Genomic DNA, 23,330 nt, shown 5'->3' on the forward strand with positions numbered 1-23,330 from the left:
AAAAAAAGAAGAAAGAAAAAAAGTTAAAGGAAAAGAAAAAAGAAAAGAAATAGAAATCTAGACCAAAAGGTCTACTCTGGTGAAACTATGGTTGATGTGCTATTTTCATTCTAATTGAAGCCTGTACACAGTGGGCTCGGCACAGCCTCAGAAAGGAGAAGAATTTAGGTTTGGTGAAGGGAGGGAATTTTAGCCACGGCTTTAGGTGTGGCTGTCATCAGGCCCTTCCACGATTTTTTAAGATTCTGGGTCCAGAGTGTTGGGTGAATAAAGAGAGAAGCATCAATAATTAAGATATCATCACTCATATAGTCCCATGTGTTTTACAGAGATTTCATTCACATATATAATCTAGTTTGATGTTTTTTTAATTATACTGAAGTATAGTTGATTTACAATGTTGTGTTAATTTCTACTGTACAGCAAATTAACGCAGTTATACATATACATATATATATATATATATATGCTTTTTTAATATTCTTTTCCACTATGGTTTATTACAGGATATTGAATATAGTTCCCTGTGCTATACAGTAGGACCTTGTCTATCCATCCTGTATCTACTAGTTTGTATCTGCTAATCCCAAGCTCCCAAGCTCCCAAGCTGACTTGCAGACATAGAGAATAGACTTGTGGCTGCCAAGGGGGAGGGTGGGGGAGGGAAGGATTGGGAGCTTGGGATTAATCTAATATGATTTTAACCATAATTTCTGAGAGGAATATTAGGCAATCTTAATCCCAGTTCACAGCTGTTGAAACTGGGTATTTAACTTGGACCATGCCATGTGACAGGAAAGTGGCAGAATGAAGAGTCTCAGCTCACAAAAACCCTTTCAGGGAAGCATTATGGTCTCCAGTTTACCAACAAGAGGCGATTCAGAGAAGTCAAGTCACTTGCCCAGGGTCACACAGCTACTGAGTGTCAAAGCTGAGATTGCAATCCAAGCATCTCTGAATCCTGTCACCAGTCTCTAGTTACTCTTAAATACAGCTAGGTTTCCTGGCTTTGAAGCTTTATCCCCACAAACAATCCTGTGTCACTGGCTCTGAGGCACAGATAAGCAAGCAGGCTGAACATAGGCCACAGGGCCTACAGAGGGAACCAGGATGGCTTGTCCCTGTGTGGCATCACCTACCTGAACCAGCAGCTCCAACCTCCTGTCATCCAGGAGGTGCACCTGGCAGTGCCTGCCTTCTGTCATCTGTGGAGACAAGACAGCAAGAGTGGCATCAGCCTGGGGCTGGCAGGCATAGCCTTCAACTTGATTTACCATTTCTTTTACGGGTGATGTGCTCAGCCTAAAAACGCCATCAGTTGAGTTAATCAACAGGTTTGGTCATAAACAGATTTATTATATGGCATCAGCTCTTACATTTACTTTTATTTTTATTTATTTATTTATTTTTATTGTATATTTTTTGGCTTGTTGGGTCTTTGTTGCTGTGCGTACGCTTTCTCTAGTTGCGGCGGGCGGGGCCTACTCTTTGTTGCAGTGCGTGGGCTTCTCCTTGCCGTGGCTTCTCTTATTGCAGAGCACCGGCTCTAGGTGTGTGGGCTTCAGTAGTTGCGGCACGTGGGCTCAGTAGTTGTGGCTCGCGGGCTTAGTTGCTCCGCGGCATGTGGGATCTTCCCGGACCACGGCTTGAAGCCGTGTCCCCTGCATTGGCAGGTGGATTCTTAACCACTGTGCCACCAGGGAAGTCCCTATTTTTATTTTTTTAGCTCTTAGATTTAAAAGAAAAAAGAATGAAAAGTAAAGACCACTCAATATATTGAAAAAACAATACCTATACAACACACAAAATTATACTATGAAAAGCAGGTTTCCTTCCCAGAGGAAACTACTATACTTTTCCTTGAATCAATATTTTATTTTCCAAATGAAGGTGGTTTTATTCATTGTTGTGTTTTAATAAACACAATACATGCATAATTATAGGATGAAAAACAAATGATACTAAAGTTAAAATGTAAAGTCTCCATTTTTGAAACTTTGGCCCTCCTTTGTAGTATTCATATCACTACCATAACTAACAGTTAAGAATAGTTAAGATAGGGAATTCCCTGGTGGTCCAGTGGTTAAGAATCGGTCCTGCAATGCGGCAACACCGGTTCGATCTCTGGTCGGGGAACTAAGGTCCCACATGCCGCAGGGCAACTAAGCCAGCGCACCACAACTAGAGCAACTAGAGAGCCTGTGCGCCGCAACTACTGAGCCCATGTGCTCTGGAGCCCGCGTGCCACAACTAATGAGCCCGTGTGCCCGCATGCCACAACTAGAGAGAAGCCCACGCACTGCAACAAAAGATCTCACGTGCCACAACTAAAAAATAACAACGCAGCTAAAAAATAAATACTTAAAAAAAAAGAAGAGTTAAGACACCCAGTTAAGAACAATTCGATGTATAAATTACTAATTATATTTAATTTTTTATCACTTATAACTGCAATACTGGGAAATTACTCCTTGTAAAATATTTAAACAATGCATAAAATGCAAAGATCAACTTTGAGTAACTCATGCTCCAAACCTTTCTACCTGCAGAAATTACCACTCTGTCAGATTGAGGAGAATCCTCACAGACCATCTTTATATGGATTTTCAGATATACACATATACATGTTAAAAAAACATATTCTCATGTTAAATGTTTTACTTTAATATTATTAAATTGGACATATTTTGAAATGAAGCAGGTACTCTTTTTTTTTAAACTTTTTTTAAATAATTAATTTATTTTTATTATTTATTTATTTATTTATTTTTGGCTGCATTGGATCTTCACTGCTGCGTGCGGGCTTTCTCTAGTTGTGGCGAGCGGGGGCTACTCTTTGTTGCGGTGCGTGGGCTTCTCACCGTGGTGGCTTCTCTTGTTGCGGAGCACGGGGTCTAGGCACACGGGCTTCGGTAGTTGTGGCATGTGGGCTCAGTAGTTGTGGCTCCCGGGCTCTAGAGCGCAGGCTCAGTACTTGTGGCACATGGGCTTAGTTGCTCCCTGGCATGTGGGATCTTCCCGGACCAGGGATCGAACCCGTGTTCCCTGCATTGGCATGCAGATTCTTAACCACTGGACCACCAGGGAAGTCCCGAAGCAGGCACTCTTAATATTTGTGTGTGTGTGTGTGTGTGTGTGTGTGTGTGTGTGTGACTGCAGGGTCTGTGTATATGGATATTTATATGTGTATGGTTTTTTTCAATTGAAGTGGAACTATGCTATACTTACTGTTTTGTCCCTTGCTTTTTTAATTCAATATTTCTTGGAAATCTTTCCAATGTCAACACATATAGACCGACCTCATTCTTTATAAAGGTTCTACAGTATCAAATCATTGTGCAGACGTATAATAATTTATTGAGTCTCCTGCTGAGAAACACTTGGACTGTTTCTAGCCTTTTGCTGTCATAAGCAATGTCACAATAACTTTTGCACATCCAGCTTTGCCCACGCACGTGGAATTCCTGGGTTACTTTTGAAAAGCATCGGCAGCACTTTGTCTCTTAGGTGTTGTACAAAACTATAAGACCTTGGGAAGTCCCTGGCAGTCCAGTGGTTAGGACTCAGCACTTGCATTGCCAGGGGGCCCAGGTTCAATCCCTGGTCATAGAACTAAGATCCTGCAAGTCACCGTGACTCGGCAAAAAACTAAACAAGACAAAACAAAACTATAAGACATGGAAACTCAGATACATATAATCCCAATTTAAAAAGAAAATTGCTTCCATTACTGAGCACCAACTACATACCTAGCATTGCTCTAGGTGTTTATAATCTAATCTCTGAGCTGCAGAGTCACCTTCTGGGACTGGTGTTATTATCCCCAATTCAACAGATGAGAAAATTGAGTCTCAGAGTGGGATAAGCAATCTGTTTTTAATGTGAAAAATGCTAATTACAATATCTTACTTACATTTTTGATTGAGCTCTGCTCTAAAAGCCTAGAAAGTAGCTCAGTTGGTTAGATCGGAGATGTGGCCCATAGGAACCTTGGAAGTAGTGCTAAGAGGTAAGTGGGAAGCTTTACGTTGCCCCATGGCCACTGATTATGCCCTCAACTCTGCAAAGCCAGGTCACATACACATCTCTGGTGGCCAAAGGAAAGGGAACAAATGTTTATTTGTTTCAGGCACTAAACTGGGAACTTTATGGAAATTATCTCATTAAAGCTCCACAAAACTCTACAATATGGCAACATACCCATTTTACAGACAAGGAAGTCAAGGTACAGAGTTTAAGGTTAATTATTCAAATTTGCCTGGGCAAGAAAAAACCAAGGTAAAATTTGAATTAATGTCTAACTAAAAAAAATGTCATCTTTTTTCTACTATTCTATACTACAGGAGGAAATCAATCAATGTGTCAGTTTAAATCATTTAATCTCTTTTGTAAAACCCACACAAGCAAACCCTAAGTACATGCCCTACAGAACAATAAAATAATACTCAGAAGATCAACGGAAATAATATGAATCCATTAAGGGATATGTCAAAACTCATAAAACATTGCAAGGTATTCTGTTGTTGCATAACCCAAATGAATTTATTTCCTGATTTAAAAAAACATCCTTTCTCCTTTCTGATTTTCTTTGCATCTCCCTTGATCTAGTCAATGTGCATTTTGTCAACACATAATTTTATCCTAGAGAGTTTAATAGTAAAATATTTTTTTAGGTGTATCTGTCCACCTCATGACAACCATGGGCAGTGGTGCCCATGTCTGTACAACTTGGTTCTACCCCTTTGGCCTCAGTTGATTGGATGAGGGGAAAGACACCTGACCTAAGCTGGGCCAGTCAGAACCTCAGTCCAGGGAATCTGGAATTGAGTCCGAGTGGATGAAAATATGGTGGTGGGGCAGCCACTGTCTGCTGCACGTGGAGAAAAAGGAAAACCATCTGCAGAGAGAATGAAGAAGACAGGGAGCTAGAAGGAGGCCAGAGAAATCATGCAGCCTGAGAGGAAAAGCTTGAGAATTGCTGTCAGGGTTCCTAATGTCTTTCCAGTCACTTCTAGCCCATTCCACTGGTCTGGGTGAATCCTGTTCTTTTTTTTAAATTTATTTTTTTATTGACATATAGTTGATTTGCAATGTTGTGTTAATTTCTGCTGTATGGCAAAGTGACTCCGTTACACACCTGTATACATTCTTTTTAATACTCTTTTCCATTATGGTTTATCCAGAATCCTTGTTCTTGAGTTCCATAAAACATCCCTGTATTCCTTCAATGAATCCACTTTTTCCCCGCTTCTCTCTCTTAAGCTAACTTGAGTTGGAGTCTGCTTATTGCAACTAAAAGCATCTTCATACGACACCACAGGTACCTATACCTAAACCAAGGCAAAAGATCCCAGAGAACACACTCTCCGGATGATGTCATTAATATGGTAAAATCATCTACTCAGAGTCACTGATACTCCCATCACGGACAATACATCAGCCAAGAGAGAGGCTGACATCTGGGGTGGGGGGCCCGGGGAAGGGACTAAACAAACACCCCACCATGTGATGTGATGATACACACACACAAACTGGAGAAAGGCAGTGCAGATGAACTGGGGAGAAACTGCTACAGTTTTATGCCCACACTGGCACATCTGAACCCTGGCATATCCGAGCCCACAGTCCTCACCAAGCCCTTTCCTACGTGGGAGGATGGCTCCTCCAGGAGATCAAAGGGCTAATTTGATCATCAATAACCACAGAAAAACCTGCCCTTGTCATTTACTTAAATCAAAAGTTGAAAGGTGGTGGATGTATCTTGTTGGTCAAAACAATGCTTATGGGCTTCCCTGGTGGCGCAGTGGTTGAGAATCTGCCTGCCAATGCAGGGGACACGGGTTCGAGCCCTGGTCCGGGAAGATCCCACATGCCACAGAGAAGCTGGGCCCATGAGCCACAATTACTGAGCCTGCGCGTCTGGAGCCTGTGCTCCGCAACAAGAGAGGCCGCGATAGTGAGAGGCCCGCGCACCGCGGTGAAGAGTGGCCCCCGCTTGCCACAACTAGAGAAAGCCCTCGCACAGAAACGAAGACCCAACACGCCAAAAATAAATAAATAAATAAAAATAAATTAGATGCCTTTGTACAAAATAGCAATTAATGAAAGTTCAGAAGCTAACAGAAATAACTCAGCCGGAGAACAGAAAAGTGCCTCATCTTAAAAAACAAACAAACAAAACAAACAAAAAAAAACCAATGCTTATGAATACATTTCAGTTGCTGCTATTAGAAATCAGGAGATGCCATTTAAAAAAAATTTAGATGGTAAGATCTAGAAACACTGGGCTGGATTTCCTTCATGGCCACATGTGGCCAAGGTAGGGCAGAACAGCCCCCTCTGTAGGTAGTGTTGGTGGTCTCTGGCTCACACATTTGTATTATCTGCCAGGTTCCTGGGAGCCCTACTATGTGAATAAGCAAACTACATTCAAGTTCACTCTGTACCAGGGAAGAGACACAACCAAACGTCAAAGGATGGCCTGCCGTGCACCAGGCAAAGGACTTGACGCCTGACCCTCATTAACATATCGTATTTCAAAATAATTGACCAAAAGTCAGGTAGTCCTAATTCAGACCTTCCAGTGTAACAGGGTTTCTAACAAAGTTTAGGGGGATAAAATTTCAAATCCAAGCTATGTGTGAACCAAGTGTGAACCAATGCTTTTATGTGATGGCAAGAGAAAAACAGAAGAGGCTTCAGAATAAAAATACCATTCACGTCCTCTTCTTTAAAAAAATACTATTTCAATCTCTACACAAGTCTATGAAAGGAGGCATCCTCATTTCAAGCACCAGGAAGCTGAGGCCTGAGAAATGATGGAACTTGTACAAGCGTTCTAAGCCAGACTTGGGCTCACAGTCATATTTTATCTCTTATTACCTCTGTTACCTTAAAAAAGTTACTCAGTCTTTCCAAACCTCATAAGCAACATCCTGACAGCTTTTAATCTGACACCCTTGAGAGTGAAATATACCGCTCCTGAGGACCACATTGATTATAGTCCCCATGTGCTTGAAAATTAACAAGCAAACAGCTAAACTTTTCTGTAATCCATTTATCCTCCCATTTAAAAATAAAAGTAAAAGCTTTTTAATGGGAGGAATATTACTAACCCATTTTAAAGAAGATAAATGACAGGTAAAGTTAAAAAGCACATGGTGGAAACGTTGTCCAGAGACGATGGAGCAGAAATAAAAAGAGAGAGGGGAACGCTAGTTCCTGTGTCCTTCTGTGACCCTGCCACCTGGCTAGGCATTTTATTTATTTATGTATTTTTGGCTGCATCACGTGGCATGTGGAATCTTAGTTCCCTAATCAGGGATCAAACCCATGCCCCCTGCGGTAGAAGCACGGATTCTTAACCACTGGACTGCCAGGGAAGTCCCTGGCTAGGTATTTTAATAATAACACTAGCAACACAACCAGCAGACGCTTTCTACATTCCAGGCACTGCACTAAGCACTTTACATGTATGAATATATGCAAGCCCTTGTGATACTCACATGAGACAAGTAATCTTATCTCCCAATAACACAGGAGAAGGAGGTTACTAGAGAGATTATAAATAACAAGATTCATAAATGGCAGAACTAGACCCAAACCCAAAGTCCAAGCTCTTAACCACTTAGCTACCCATAAGGTACTCCCTACACTATAAAGTGACAAATTGTGGGAAAGCCTTCCCACGCAGCCCATTTTCAGGAGAGGAGATGAGTGGGTAGAAAAGGAAAAACAATGCATCATAAAGCAGGCGTGAAAAGTCATCTCAGTTCCAGGGCAAAATCATTTGACTAGAATTAGTTAGAATTGTAGAACTTAGAGTCTTAGAAGGGATCTAATCACCGCTGCTTATTTGGAACGTGGGGAAATTAAGGGAAGATGTGCCCAGTGCCACATAGCAAGTCAATGTGAGCCCCGGGATTAAAACTCAGGACTCTGGAACCTAAAAAATAAAACCGACTAGTTAATAGAAGAAAAAAGGAACAGACTCACAGATACAGAAGAACAAACTGTGGTTACCAGTGGGGAGAGGAAAGGGGGGAGGGGCAAGATAGGGTAGGGGATTCAGTGGTACAAACTACTATGTATAAAATAAATAGGCTACAAGGATATATTGTACAGCACAGGGAATATAGCCAATATTTTATAATAACTTTAAATGCAACATAATCTTTAAAAATTGTGAATCACTATGTTGTACACCTGAAACTTACATAATAAAACTCAGGACTCTGTCTTCCAGGCCCGACATGAGGTGAGCATGAGGTTACTCAGCTGCTAAATACCACCTTATGCAAATGCACTTCTTTTCCCAACAGATGGATTTGTTTCTTTTAATTTTTAAAAAATACTGTAACCATAAAAAGGAAAAAAAACTGGGCATTTCTTACTTATTTTCAAACATGACTCCCACTGAAGCTTTCTCTTCTAATTTCATCCACAGGAGTTATATTTGAAGGGAGCTGTTCATGGATCACAATGATTATTATATCTACACATTCAAAATCACCTTTGAGCCCCATAGAGACCATCAGAGCAGTTTCGGATTTGACCCCTACCCAGTGACAGCTAATAGCAGCAATGCCTTACATGGAATAGAAAAACATATAAGAAATTGATCTCTTTGGAAAGTTTCGCTTGACACCCACCCAGACTTGATACCCTTCCCACCACCCTCTCCCGCCTTCAACCTCAGGAAATCAGAGGTTAAAATTGTGCAGGTTGGATTAAAACTCCCACCTCAGTGGCTGCCCTGCGTTTGCTCCCCAGATGATACAGCAGGTCCTCAGAGGCTAAGCGCTGAGTGCTGGTGGAAGGACCTTCTCCTTCTGGTCAGTGGTTAAATGAGGAAGATCAGAAGGGAAGTGAGAACTGGCCACAGGCCAGAACTCTGGCTTCATGGGGTGCGCTGATGTGCAGCCCAGAGTGGGGTTCAAGTCTGTGTGAACTTCACCCTCACGCCCCACCAAATCCCAATCCCACTACCTGATTCAGGAGATGAGAGCAGAGAGTCGGCAAAACAAACAAAAAACAAACAAAATAAAAACCAAAAAGACCCCTAAGGCAAGTCAAGATAGGGCGGGGTGGGATCATTCCTAATGACTGGGGGCAGCTTAGAAAGCAACAGGAAATACCAAAAAAGGACCAGAACCCCAGCCTACTTTGGTTTTGCTTTAGTAGCTCTTTGGAACACGGAAATATAAAAGCTTGGTAAGGAAGCAGCAAGCTTCATTTCCTCTCTCTCATTCCCTTTTGACCTTTTCTGAAAGTTCAGCAAAAGAGGACCTGTCTCATTAAAATGACTCCCCAAGATTTTTCGTGGGATGACCTATCCACCATCATCATTAGAGTCTAATCCACCATCATCTCTTGCCTGGATGTGTGCAAAATCAGCTACCTAACGGGGCTTCGTGCTTCTGAGTCCAATTTCCATATGGCCTTGTGAATGATCTCTTCAAAATACAGATCCAACCCCTTCACTTCTCTGCTTAAAAATGCCCAGTGGCTTCTCAAGCAATACACTGGAGAATCCGACTCCTTGCCTCGCTCACAGTGTCCATGTAACCTGACCCACCACCCTCTCTAACTTAATGTCCAACCCATCTGCCTTGCCTGGACACACCAGCCATACTGACCTTCTTTTCTTTTTTCTTATCTTTATATTTATTTATTTGGCCATGCCGCATGTGGGATGTTAGTTCCCCGACCAGGAATCGAACCCACACCCCCTGTATTGGAAGCACAGAGTATTAACCACTGGACCGCCAGGGAACTCCCAACTTTCTTTTCTTCCTCAGAATAAAGGCTTGTTCCTACTTTGAGACTTTGCATATGCTGTTCCCTCTGTCTGCAATGCTCTTTTCCCAGATCACGGCACGACTGGGTGCTTTTGCATCTTTTAGATGTTAAATCAAATGTCACCATCCCCAAAAGGCCTTCCCTGTCCTCAGTGTAAAGTAGAGCCTGGACACTGTCTCTCATACCACACTGTTTTATTTTCTTTGTAGCTAATATTTCTTTTTGGTGGTTGTTTGTTTATCCTCTATCTTTCACCACCAGAACGTAAATTCCACGGGAGAGGCCTTGGTTGATTTGTTTACCACTGTATCCCCAGGGCCTGGAACAGGGCCTGGTACACAGTAAGAATGTAGACAATAAATATCTGCTCAGGGGAGGGATACTTTAACTGGTCAGAGTCTAGACACAGGTACCAATGAAATATCCACAAGTGATTTAAACATGTAGAGCATAATGTAAAGTGAGGGTGTTCCAAAAACACCTCCCAAGCCTTGACCCAGACAGACTTACACATTTAAAAAACAAGCTTTCCACCCAGAGAACAAGGTGAGCTATTAATTCCTCACCAGATGAGACATCCTGGAGGAATTGGAGAGAGGGACGTATCTAGGACGCTCTTACTTTGGGATCTATTGAGTGGACAGAGTTTTAGATTTCACCCACATGATGTCAACTCCAGCTGAACAGGGTCGCTTTATATCATCTCTGGGTGCTGAGTGAATATGAGCTATTGACACTCTCGTTCAGGGAATGGCCTAGACTGACACAGATGTCTCCAATCCCAGTCAGCTGCGATCTCCCCTCAAGGTCTTTCAAGACGGTGCCTGCCCTCCCAGTGTGCAATCATTGGGAACTTCTTTTTTCACTATCAACCAACCATTCTCCTAGCTTCTAGGAAGCATGTAGGACATGTCACACGAGGGCTAAGCACTTCATGTGGGTAGTATCTTCTTTCATGCTGTGAACAACCCTAGGAGGTAAGAAGTTTTACTGTTGAGATGTTATAGGTGGCAAAACTGAAGGGCAGAGAGGTTCAGTAACTTGTCTAGGGTCATGTTGCTGTGACCTGGGGCAGAATCTCAGGACCATTAGTCGTATCAAAGTAGGGCTCTTGGGCATCCCTTGCAGGTTCACTGGGACTGGAGTAGGAAAACGAGAGACAGTGAGGAAGGATGAAGCACCCGTGGCATAGAAGAAGCAGAAGAGGAAAGGAAAATGGGCCGGGGTGGGGAGAGTGATAAAGAAGGGGAGAATTCAGTTAACCAAAGATGAAATTGAGTAGCTGAGTAATCTGCCTTAGGAAAAATGTTAGCAAGTAACAGTTGCTGTGGGCTGGCTCTTTCCAGAGACCTTTCTTTTATTTACATGGGCCTTTTAAATTCTTATGACACCCCTGTGAGGTGGATTCCAATCCTGCTTCACTGTGTGGGTGAGAAAACTGAGGTTCAGAGAAGGTAACTGACGGACCCCAGCCCACAGGTCTCCGCTAGGTCGAAGAGCTAGAAGGAGGCAGAGTAGGACTTAAATTCAGGCATCTGATTCCGCGGTTTGCCCTGCACGGCCGTGTTACAGGACTTCTGTTACAAAGTATTTCCCACCTATTAGTCTTTTTTTTTTTAAGAAGTATTTATTTATCTATCTATCTATCTATTTATTTATTTATTTTTGGCTGCATTGGGTCTTCATTGCTGCATGCGGGCTTTCCCTAGTTGCGGCGAGCGGGGGCTACTCTTCATTGCGGTGCACGGGCTTCTCATTGTGGTGGCTTCTCTTGTTGCGAGCATGGGCTCTCGGCGCACAGGCTTCAGTAGTTGTGGTTCGCGGGCTCAGTAGTTGTGGCTCACGGGCTCTAGAGCGCAGGCTCAGTAGTTGTGGCACACAGGCTTCAGTCGTTGTGGGTCACAGGCTCTAGAGCACAGGCTCAGTAGTTGTGGCACACGGGTTTCAGTCGTTGTGGCTCATGGGCTCTAGAGCGCAGGCTCAGTAGTTGTGGCTCACGGGCTTCAGTAGTTGTGGCTCGCGGGCTCTAGAGCTCAGGCTCAGTAGTTGTGGCATGTGGGCTTCAGTCGTTGTGGCTCGCGGGCTTCAGTAGTTGTGGCTCGTGGGCTGTAGAGCACAGGCTCAGTAGTTGTGGCATGCGGGCTCTAGAGCACAGGCTCAGTAGTTGTGGCTTGCAGGCTCCAGAGCACAGGCTCAGTAGTTGTGGCTCGCGGGCTCTAGAGCACAGGCTCAGTAGTTGTGGCACTCAGGCTCTAGAGCACAGGCTCAGTAGTTGTGGCTCGTGGGCTCTAGAGCACAGGCTCAGTAGTTGTGGCATGTGGGCTGTAGAGCGCAGGCTCAGTAGTTGTGGCTCACGGGCTTAGGTGCTCCACGGCATGTGGGATCTTCCTGGACCAGGGCTCAAACCCGTGTCCCCTGCATTGGCAGGCGGATTCTTAACCACTGCGCCACCAGGGAAGCCCCCACCTGTTAGTCTTATATATTAAATCACACATAGCTTAGGCATTTTACATATCAACTTGATCACCAAGCATGTTCTGGAAAAGCTTGATCTAGATTCACCAAACCACAGCTGCCTGATTCCTGCCACTATCTGAAAGCAAGGCCAGAGGTTTGCAAAGGTTTTTGCAATCACCTTTCCTCGGCTATCTCCTGGCCGTACACTGAAGAAATATGGGCAGCCGCTAAAAACATTGTCTATGTGTCTGTTAATGATTTTCAGTGAGTATCAGGATGGAATTAACCCCCGCCTCTTGTGCTGCCAGCCCTGTCCTGCTTATGTGAACACTCTGGGTGTAGGATGATTACTTATCGGTTAGGTGGCTGCTTGGGCCTGACTCCGTTATTCTAGTCTTAAGACGCAGTCTAGCACACAGTGCAATTAATTCAATGTGGAGAAGCTCTGGATCGTGTGTTCATTCATTCACTCAACCAATATTTACCGAGCACCTCCTAAATGCAAGCACTGTTCTCGGTACTAAGATATATCTGCAAATGAGATCCACAGGGCACTGTCTCTGGAGCTTGTCCTACAGTGGGATTTCTCAACGCTGGCACTACTGACATCTGAGGCCAGATAAGTCTTTGCTCTGGGGGCTGCCCCTGTGCATTGTAGGATGTTTAGCAGCATCCCTGGCCTCTACCCAACAGATGCCAGTACTCCTTCCCTCCTTGTGACAAGCAAATGTCTCCAGACCCTGCCGAACGTCTCCCAGGGGACAAAATCATCCCTGGTTGAGAACAACTGCTCTAGAGATAAGGAGAAGAAAAGAACAATGGTGGTGGGGTAGGGATAGATTAGAAGTTTGGGAATGACACGTACACACGGCTATATTTAAAACAGATAACCAACAAGGACCTACTGTATAGCACAGGGAATTCTGCTCAATATTCTGTAATAACCTAAATGGGAAAAGAATTTGAAAAAGAATAGATACACGTATATGTATAACTGAATCACTTTGCCATACACCTGAAACTAACACAACATTGTTTTTTGTTTTTTGGTGTTTTTAAAAATATTTATTTATTTAGGCTGCACCAGGTCATAGTTGCCGCACGTGGGATCCTCGTTGTGGCATGCAGGATCTCCAGGTGCCATGCAGGATCTTTTAGTTGTGGCATGCGGACTTCCTAGTTGCCGCATGCGAACTCTTGGTTGCGGCACACACGCGGGATCTAGTTCCCCGATCAGGGATCGAACCCGGGCCCCCTGCACTGGGAGCGCGTAGTCCTACCCACTGGACCACCAGGGACGTCCCTAACACAACATTGTTAATCAATTATACTCCAATATAAAATTTTAAAAAAACCAATTAAACAAAGTATTTTCAGATAAGAATAGGGCTCTCAAATAGCTCAACTGGCAATGCAGTTAAGTTCTGAGCACGTGCAAAATGCACTTCGAAACTCACTTCTTACCCAGGAAGCACGAGACTTGAGGAGGTGGATGGGGAGAACTTAAATTGGACCACTGCTCTTGACGGGTGGCTCGCAGGAGAGATTGGAGGGATAACCCTGTTTTCTGGATGTTAGCATACAACTGCTAGCCCCTTTCTGCCTGGCAGAGGCTGGAGAAAAGCAAACAAGAAAAGCTATTTCTGTGGCTTCAGCATCAACCTGGCAAGCAATTTCAGTCAACTTTAGCAGACATTCCCTGGGGAAGGCAGTCTCATAAAAGACAATCCCTTATCAGATTATCTCCTGATCTCATAAGGCTGGTGAAAAGAAAAGCCAGGTTTGAAAGAAAGAGAGAGAGAAAGAGAGAGAGAGAAAGGGAACAACTTATTAAGTCTGGAACTGAAGGCCATCAGGAGAAACCAGCCTGGTGTCAATGAGGTAGGCACAGGATTTAGAATCAGGAGGCTTGGGTTTGTGTCCCAGCTTTGCCATGTAACTAAGGGTATGGCCTGAAAATCAGAGTCTCTCTCTAAACCTCAATTTCTGTCCCTGTAAAATGGGTAAGAATCAATCTCATTTAGCTTTGTTTGTCTCTTGTATTAACACAGGTTGAACCTAAAATTTACCTCAGAAGATAGTCATATCGCCTGTCATACGCTCAATTTAATCGGCACAGATTATGTGTTAGGGTCTGTGCTAAGTGCCTGACATGCTTTATCAGCCTTACCGTCGTGCAGTGAGTCTTATAATTAGTGGAAATGATTTGTAAGCTGTTGAGTGCTATTATGTTAACTGTACATGGTTATTTTAAGCTGGTTAAATGATTGTTTTTCTTAAGAAAAAGGTTCTGCTGGGTTATTAAGAGGTCAAACTGTCACACTAGAGTTGAAGAATCAAACTGCCAGTTAAACCCTGGAGAGAGCAGGCAACCCAATAGCTGGGGATTAATTGCATTCTGATTTCTCAGTGATGATCAACAGATTAACTCAAATCCACCATTTGTGGCTCCCTGTGTGCACAAAGCTGGGGAAACTCTTGCAAACTCTTGCTCCTAATCTGATTGCCACCAAACGGTGTCTTGGACTAGCTACTCTAGTTTTCACCAACACAAAACGGAAATGAATATATATTGACTGCCTTGTCTATGTCCTGTGCTTTGGCATACATTTTATCCATTGAATTCTCACAACCATCCTGCCACGTAGACATTTTTGGCCCTTTGTTTTACACCAAAGAAGCTGAGACCCCAAGAGGTTGAAAGTGACTTGCCCAAGGGTCCCAGCTAATAAGGGGCTGAGCCAGGTTCAAGAAGGAGCTCACCAAACAACAAGGGGAAAAACAGGTGACATATCTTCATGGCAGCTTCTTCATGGAAGCAGCTGCCATGAAAACAGGGTTCCCTGTATAAATTCATACCCTGCCTCGTTTTCCAATTAGAAACTCGGATGAGGCACTGATGAGAGACTGTCAAATGTTTATTTTCAGAAAACCATGCAGGATATTTCTGCTGCTTTTTTTTTTTTCCAGAAAGAAACATCCTCTTTACTTAAAACCAGTTGTTAGGCTGTATTTTTAGGTATCGTGGTACAGTATCAATGAGTCAAAAAAGAAAAGAAAAAATGGGAGGGCACAGATACTGTAAACAGGAAAAGTCACAAAGTGGAACCAAGAAAAGCTGAGAACACAGCCTGTGGGCCATGGGGGATTTTCGTTCCTGTCTGCATTTCAGGTTGACCAGAAAAGAAGTTCTCCGGTCGCCGGGTAGAAAATGGAAATTTTAGCTTCAGTGATTATGCAAGTAGCAGACACCCTGTGGTTTGGAAACTTTTTGCTTTGCCAACTGTCAGTTTTCTCTTTTCCCGTGAAAAACAGCCTGTAGGAAGGAGCGAAAGTACTGCGTCTTTCAAAAACTTGAAGATAAAAACTTAAAGACAAGCACAGCTCGGGTGGAGGGATTTTAAAAATAAACTGCCGTACTTGTAATTTAAAGATACTCTGGGTACTGTTTATTCAGTACAGGACATTTGGAAATCTGGACTCAATATAAGCCATCCACAGAGCAAACAAATCACATATATTGCCCTGAAAACCTAAAAGTGAGCAAAAATTAATTAGAAAACCTAAATCAACTTTACCCTAATTTTAGAGGACACGCTTACTGTCAGAGTTTTCATGTTTCAGTTTTTTCATCGGCCTTGTTAGACTGTCTCTGCTTTATGCTTTTCAAAATCTCTTTGTTCTTTGGGATTCATGTATAAGCAGAGGCTGAAATAAATCCTTAGGGAGTTTATAATTAATACAAATGGATTCTACTAGGTCCAGAGTCCTAGCTTGGTTGATAGAAATGTCATATTTGGGTAGGGGATTTAGAAAAGCATTACCAAATAATGAAAACAAAAAAGTCAAACTCATTTGGGACAACACAGAAAAATTCTTAATGTCCAGGACTCATTTTACCATCACAGAACAAACCTTCCCCCGCTCAACCTAGATGCTTCTAACACTTGGTGATGAAACTTTAATGTCGCCTAATGCAGGTTGTGTTTTCAAAGAGGATTCAGTCTTTTTTTTGAGGCTAACATGGGATTCAAAGATTAAAACAGAGCAAATCATAAACCAGAAGGCCACAGGTCAAGGAGATGAGAGAAATTCGAAATAGGAACCCAAGAAGACTTCTGCGTGAGCACCAGGAAACAGAATGAGGAGAAAAGAATCCTTTGAGGGAGAGAATGGTGATGTGGATCCGTCTCCTAACAGCTCTTGAGCATCTACTGTCCCATTTTCAAGCTGGTTTTTAAGCACAACCAATATTAAAAATTAAAGTATGTCAACTTAAATCGAAATAAATTACATTAAAAACAAGGGTAATAAATGCTCACTAAATTGGAAATAAATTCGTCACTTTCCAATTATTTTACTCCCTTTTACTATTCTCTTTGCTCTTGAGGTTTTTAATGTCTACTGAATCAGTGAAAGCAATGCTATTTAATGGTACCTAATGCTCATCTTTCCCCAACTCAGTGTTGTGACCTTGGTAACATGAAGTCGGTCAAGGTGAGAGTATTTACACCATGGAAATTGGCAAATACTACCAATCAGTGCCCTCTTCCCCAGAGAGCTGGTTGTTAACTACTTACCAGCACACCACTGGAGAAGTTCGATGGGAGAAGGAGGTCTGGGGGCAGGGTGCTGCTCTGAGCTCTAGGTCAGGATGTTGAGGGCACTGAGAGACCACATGACCAAGATGAAAGAACAGAGGCTTTGGATTCCGACACAACTGTTCAAAGCTCAGCTGACTTAACTTTCCTAGGACTTATTTATTACATCTCTAAAATGGGGCTAATATTTATTACATCTCTAAAATGGGGCTAATAATGCCTACCAACAGAGCACAGAGCTTGACAGAGGCCAACATAAATGGTGCTTGTTAAACTTTATTATTGTACTTGAAAAAAATCCCCAGTGGACAAGCTCATTGCTGAGGTTCTCCTGACCTAGGACTACAAACTCGCATATCAAATGTTCAGTGTCATTTGCTTTTCCTGTTGTTTTGCTACTGGAATGTAAGTTTCATTTACTGCTGCTTTCCTAGCCCCTAAGACAGTGCCTAGTCCATTGTGGAGCTAAATAAATGTGTGGAATAAATGAATTACCCTTCATTTCCAGCTCCTGATCCACTTTTGAGTTTTCTGCCTATTTCTACTGTTAAGGTCTCATCGGCAAGTGAGGGACTCCTCGGCTTCTTAATGGCCAGATTCCAACCAGCTGTGTTGCTGCTATCCTTCTGGAATCTATCAGACCATTGGAACTCTTCTTCTGCTAAAGCAGGCCACCGTGACCTTAAAGCCTCGGTGAAAGACAGTTCCACCTTTTTCATCACAAGCAGAACTGAGCCTGTGTCATTATGCTCTGTCGGCAAGTTTCTCCCCATTTCTATTCCTGCTCTGAAATAATCTCAGTTCCGTTCTGCCCCCATCAGAAGGGACCAGCCTTGTGAGAGGAAATCTCACCCGACACTTGGGGCTGTAACCAGGGAACCAAATATTTTCCCCTGCGGCCCTGCCTCAGTGTTGTTTCTTACATGTGCTCTCATAGAGCAGCATTTCTGAAGGCGGGGGTGGGGAGGGGTGGTGGTGTGGTCATTTAAAAAAGGATGGCTGCCTCTCGTAAGAGTGGCCTGGATGGTGGATTATGCAAAGTCATTGGAAAGTCATCAATTTCCAGAATTTCTCGTGCTTTTCCGATCATACTTGCTCTAGTCGGGGCGGGGCGGGGGGGGGGGGCGTAAATCAGGTTGGAGCCGCCCACTCAGCTACTTGGTTCAGGGCAGTGTTTGGGAGCAGCCCCTCGGAAGCCCAATGAGCATGATGCCTGATCCTGGTGCTGCCTCGAACTAGCTGGACACGTCAGGGAAGCCACTTACCTTCTTTGAGTAGCTGCTGTAAAATGGGGATAATTTTGCCTAAGTGCAATATAAGCGTCCCGTAAGAAGCAGCTCTTACTACCTTTTGAAGTATAGTGTATTATTTAAGAAGTGTGATGGTCAAGACCATAGGCTCTGGTGTTAGTCAGACTTGGGTTTAAACCCCAGCTCTCCTCTGTAGCACCTGTGTGGTCTTACACAGATACTTCACTTCTCTTGAGCCTTGGTTTCCTCATCTGAAAACAGGGATAATAATAGCACCCCCCTGCCCAGGGCTGGGAGGGTCACATGAGATAATATACATAAAATGCTTAGCAGAGTGTACACTTTACAAATGGTAATAACATGTAATATTATTATACTTTTCACTAATAAAAACCAGGCAATTGCTACAGACCCCTTCAGGGTGGGTGTTCTCAAAGGCCATGTTCAGGTGCTGAGCAGGTGGTGAGTGGGTTCTTTTCTGTCCCTGAAGTCTACAGAAGAGAAGGAAGCAAGAAGCTCTGGCCATGTATAAACTTGTTCTGAACGTTTCAGTTAGTAATAATACCACCTTGGCTGTCTGGAGTGCTTTAAACTTTCAAAGTGCCTTGGCCTCTATTTCTCCTTTGAAACTTCACAGCAAGTTTTGATGTGGCAGAAGTGTCATATCCCTATTTTTTCTTTGTTAATTCATATCCTTTTCATACTTCAATTAAAGTATATTTGATTTATAATATTATGTTAGTTTCACATGTATGGCACAGTAAGTCATTATTTTTGCAGATTATACTCCATTTGTCATATCCATATTTTACAGATGAGGCCATGGAGGCTCAAAGAAGGGAAGTGACTTGTCTGTGGTCACACAGCTAGACAGAGCCAGATGTAGAGTTCCTTCTTTGTACTGCCTCACACCATCTCCTGGCCCTTATAAGAGTATTCACCAAAAAAGTAAAGTTAAAAGAAAAAACAAAACTAAAATATAAGCCAGCTCCTGCCTGCAATGCTTCCTCTTGTGTATTTTACAGTGGGAAGGCTCCCAGGACATTCAATTAGAATTGTAAAAGAGGAGGCAGTGCTCCCAACCCAGGGGTGCTCTGGGGAATCTGCAGCGCTGCTCCGTCAGCAGGGTCCTGCTGCCTTGAGCGCTCACCTTGTCAGTCCCTGAAGCCTTTTTTTAGACTGAAATCAGTGAAGAGAAAAGCACTTTTAAAGAATTAGAGAATTTTACAATAGCCCTGCAGATAAAAGTCTGAGATGGGAATGATGAGGAGTCAGGCTTGGGAAGATCTGGAAAAAGAACATTCCAGACAGAGGCCCAACAAGTGCAAAGGCCCTGTGGCAGGAATAGGCTTCATTTGTTTAAGATCTGTCACACAACTTTTTTTTTCCATGATTACACTCTTAAGGAGCTTCTCTAGACATTTATTTTTCCCCTTATGCCCTCCTCCCTCATGAAAGTTTAATATCACAGATATATTGTATATCTATTGGGTAGAGTTGAGCTTTTGAAGTCCACAAACTACTGTAATATCAGAGGTTTTAATGTTTGCCCCCAAGAACCAATTTTCATCCTCCTTGGAGTAAAGCTGTCCCACTGAGAATGCGCAGTTTAAGAAAAAAATAGCAGCAAACGTGGCTGGAGCTTGGCACCAAAAGGGAGACTACAGTAGACGAGGTCAGGGGATTAATGAGGGGCTCATGAGTGGTCCTCAAAGTGCGGTTCCTGGACTCACAGTGTCAGTATTAAGTGGAGCTCGCTAGGAACGTGGAGTGGCGACCAACCATCTGTGTTTTAGCGCGCCCTCCAGGTCACTCTGCTGCATGGTGAAGTCCGAAAACCCCTAGGCTATATCAGGAGTTAGGAGTATGGGTCCTATTGCAAAGGCAGTGGGAGGCCACTGGAGGCTTTTAGGCAAGGGGGGAACAAGATCGGGGGACATGTGTAAAGGATAACTCTGGTTACTATCAGGAGATGAGACTGGGAGTGGGGTGGCAAAAATCAAAGAAAGAGAGAAAGAATGACAAGACTGTTGCATTGGTCCTCATCTATAAAATGGACATATACACATGACCCAACTTTATCAGCTTGTTGTGAGGGTTAAATGAGTGAGTACTCGTCAAGAACTTGGCACAGCACTTGGCACTGAATGATTATTACTTATAAAAAATACTAAAACTATTCTGTTTTACTCTTAATTCTCTCTTCCAAACTCCTATTGGTTAATATTCAAACACAGATTCCCCCACTCCCTTTAGATCCCTCTATTTTTGCCCGTGTTACCCATTTAGCTGGCGGGCGGGTAACATATCTCTGCAGGGTGGTAAATCTGTAACATGTTTACAAGGCTACTTCAGGTCATGGTGAAGGTCCACAGTGTTCTATTCAGTTTCCTTTCTTTTTCATTTTTCCTATGAGATTTAATGTTGGCCTAGAAAATGAAACTTCATGTAAAATCTGAGTTTTAGAATCAGTTCTATCATTAACTTTGGACAGTTTTTGCGTCTATAAAATAGGAAGTGAGATCCGCAGGGTTAAGCACGGACTTTGGCATCAGGCAACCCAGGATGAAAGACCTGACTCTGACAATTAGCTGGTGGGACTCTGGGCAAGTCATTGAACCCCTGTAAATCGGTTTCTGTATCTGAAAAATATCGAAAGTAACAGTATCTAACTCATGGAGTTGGGGCTGAAACACAAGAACGGGTAGAAAGAGCCCAACACAGCGCCTGCCATTCTGTTAGCCACGATGAATGAAGATGACAATTGGACCTGCTACAGGCACACTGTGGCTACATGGACCACTAAGAAAAACGTAATTCTGCAGGCCCCAGAAAAGGCGGAAAACATCTGGGCTTGGAAAAGACATCAATGGGACAGACTGATGACACAGATACAACATCCTCGAGCAGGATGCTTTGTATATACACAAAGGTAAATGGATCTGAAATAATCTAGCCAGATCAGGAGAACTCCCCTCCATGTGTTCATCTCACAGGAATGGGAGGTCCCCAAGAGGGTCTTCTTGACCGAGGGGGTCTAGCTTCGGAGCTGACCTGATTCACCTGGAAGAAAGCTTGCATCACTCATGCAGCCCACCTCGCCCTGCACTGCCTGCTCCCTGCCCACCCTTCCCCTGGTCTTGTACTCCTTTCCCTCGCTCTCTGGGCTCCAGCCACACTGGTCTTCTTCGTATGATTTCCTTCCCACCTCAAAGCATGAGGACATTTGGAAAGTGCCTGGCTAAACCAATTTACCCTTAAAAACACAGATTAAAAGTGAGTTTCTCATAGAAGCCATTGTGTAATGGTTATGAGTGAAGACTCTGAAGTCAGATCGCCCGGGGTTCAAATCCTGACTTAGACGTTTTGCTAGTGGCACCACGTGGGCAAATGACCTCATCTCTTTGTTACTCTGTTACCCGATCTGCGTAATGGAAACAGTACTGGCGCCTTGCTATGAGCTTTGAATAAGCTGACGCACAGAGTGTGTGGAATAGCCATGGGCTCCATAACTCTTACTCTGAGTGTTATGTGTTCTCTTAGCGCTCTAAACTGCTCTTCCGCAGCACTTTACACAATTGCAATTAAAGAATGATGTACTTTGTTATATAATATCTGCCTCCAGGGACCCTATCTGTCTTCTTAATCCCTGGACCCCCGAGCTTATAGCTGGCACCTTGCAAAAGCAGCTGCTCAATAAATGTCTATTGGATGAAAAAATGGAGTTGCTTATTCATTTTTTAAAAAACTGAGACCACAACGGAGACTTCTTGTTTCACATAAAACATTTAAAAGCTATCACGAGTTGATGAGTAGTTTCTTTTAAAAACAAGGAAAAGAGAATAATGCAAAGTAAGAGCTGTGGCATGTTGGACCTCAGCACTTGTTCTAATAAAGAGGGGTGCCTGCACTTGAGGTGAGCGCTTGGCGACGTGCACGGTTACTACGAACAAGCTCCTAGTGCTGCAACTCAAATACAGGGGTGACTGCGAAACCTCTGCAGATTTTCAGATGACTCCCTAAAGCCAGGTGACTGTTCTAATGGTGAACAGAGCAACTACTTACAGGTCCCACTAGAGTCACCTTACTCTCAACACAAGGCCAAGTACCAAGAGGGTGCCTGCCTCATCCACACCCCCATTGTTGGTACAGGTATAACTCCTCTCCAACGAGCAGTATAAACAGCTACAGAGGACGAGGTGGCAGGACTTGCTCTGACGTTCTAAATACCTTCTATGGAGCCCATGTCAATTCCAGGATCACACACTTCTAGAGGGTTCAAATAAGGTTAAGTGCTAACGAGTTCCCAAAAGCTCATTTCTCGGGTGTCACGCACAGAGGCTAGCTAGTTTCTCACCATTCCTCTGAAAGACACATACATTTATTCCATTTCCTCAGCTGGGATACAGGAGCTCTTACAAGTCTATTATTGCGGGTAGGGGAGTTTGCAAACACCTTCCTCCAAAGTATAAACAAAATGTGCGTGTGAGAATCTTGCCAGGAAGACTTTCTATAACTTCCATCAGATTTATATTCTGGGTCCACGTCCTTAAAATGGTTTAGAACTAGATCCTTAAAATGATAAACACTTGACCTCAAACCCAAGACGGAAGTCTGCAAGAGACATACTGCAGTTGATTACTTATTTGTGAACTTGTGCCCAGTGAAATCCAGACAAATGTCTGCAGGGTCAAGTGATCTCATGTGTCCGAAAGGACGGAAGGCTGATGGATACCCTGACAGTGGCAAGATGTGGGGTAATGAATAACTGATTCACATTGATGCTATCATGAGCATGAAGGGCCCTGAAAAAAATTACCCACTCATTACTTTGAATACTCAGTCTTCTGGTGGTGGTTACATATTTTCATATGTAAAAATGAAAAAATTACGCACCCTTGTTTTTATTTGCTGTACTTGGGATAGACGTATAATAATGTTACTTAATAATATTAATTGCTGAGGCGTCCCTCGTGGTGCAGTGGTTAAGAATCCGCCTGCCAGTGCAGGGGTCACGGGTTCGAGCCCTGGTCCGGGAAGATCCCACATGCCGCGGAGCAACTAAGCCCGTGCGCCACAACTACTGAGCCTGCGCTCTAGTGCCCACAAGCCACAACTACTGAAGCCCGCACGCCTAGAGCCCGTGCTCCGCAGCAAGAGAAGCCACTGCAATGAGAAGCCTGCGCACCGCCGCTAGAGAAAGCCCGCGCTCAGCAACAAA

At 43.5% G+C, this 23,330-nt stretch overlaps 1 protein-coding gene across 4 annotated transcripts in view; it reads right to left on the minus strand.

The window, feature by feature from the left end:
- The window catches only part of FRMD4B (FERM domain containing 4B), a 347,737-nt gene that overhangs the window by 126,140 nt on the left and 198,267 nt on the right, over nt 1-23,330 (minus strand). For all 4 annotated transcript variants that reach the window (XM_059940166.1, XM_059940162.1, XM_059940164.1 and 1 more), the window contains one exon: nt 1,140-1,205. In XM_059940166.1, the coding sequence (XP_059796149.1) occupies nt 1,140-1,205 (66 nt within the window). The remainder of the gene's footprint in view (nt 1-1,139; nt 1,206-23,330) is intronic.

This window comes from Balaenoptera ricei, chromosome 11 (genome assembly GCF_028023285.1).
Source record: "Balaenoptera ricei isolate mBalRic1 chromosome 11, mBalRic1.hap2, whole genome shotgun sequence".
NCBI lineage: Eukaryota > Metazoa > Chordata > Mammalia > Artiodactyla > Balaenopteridae > Balaenoptera > Balaenoptera ricei.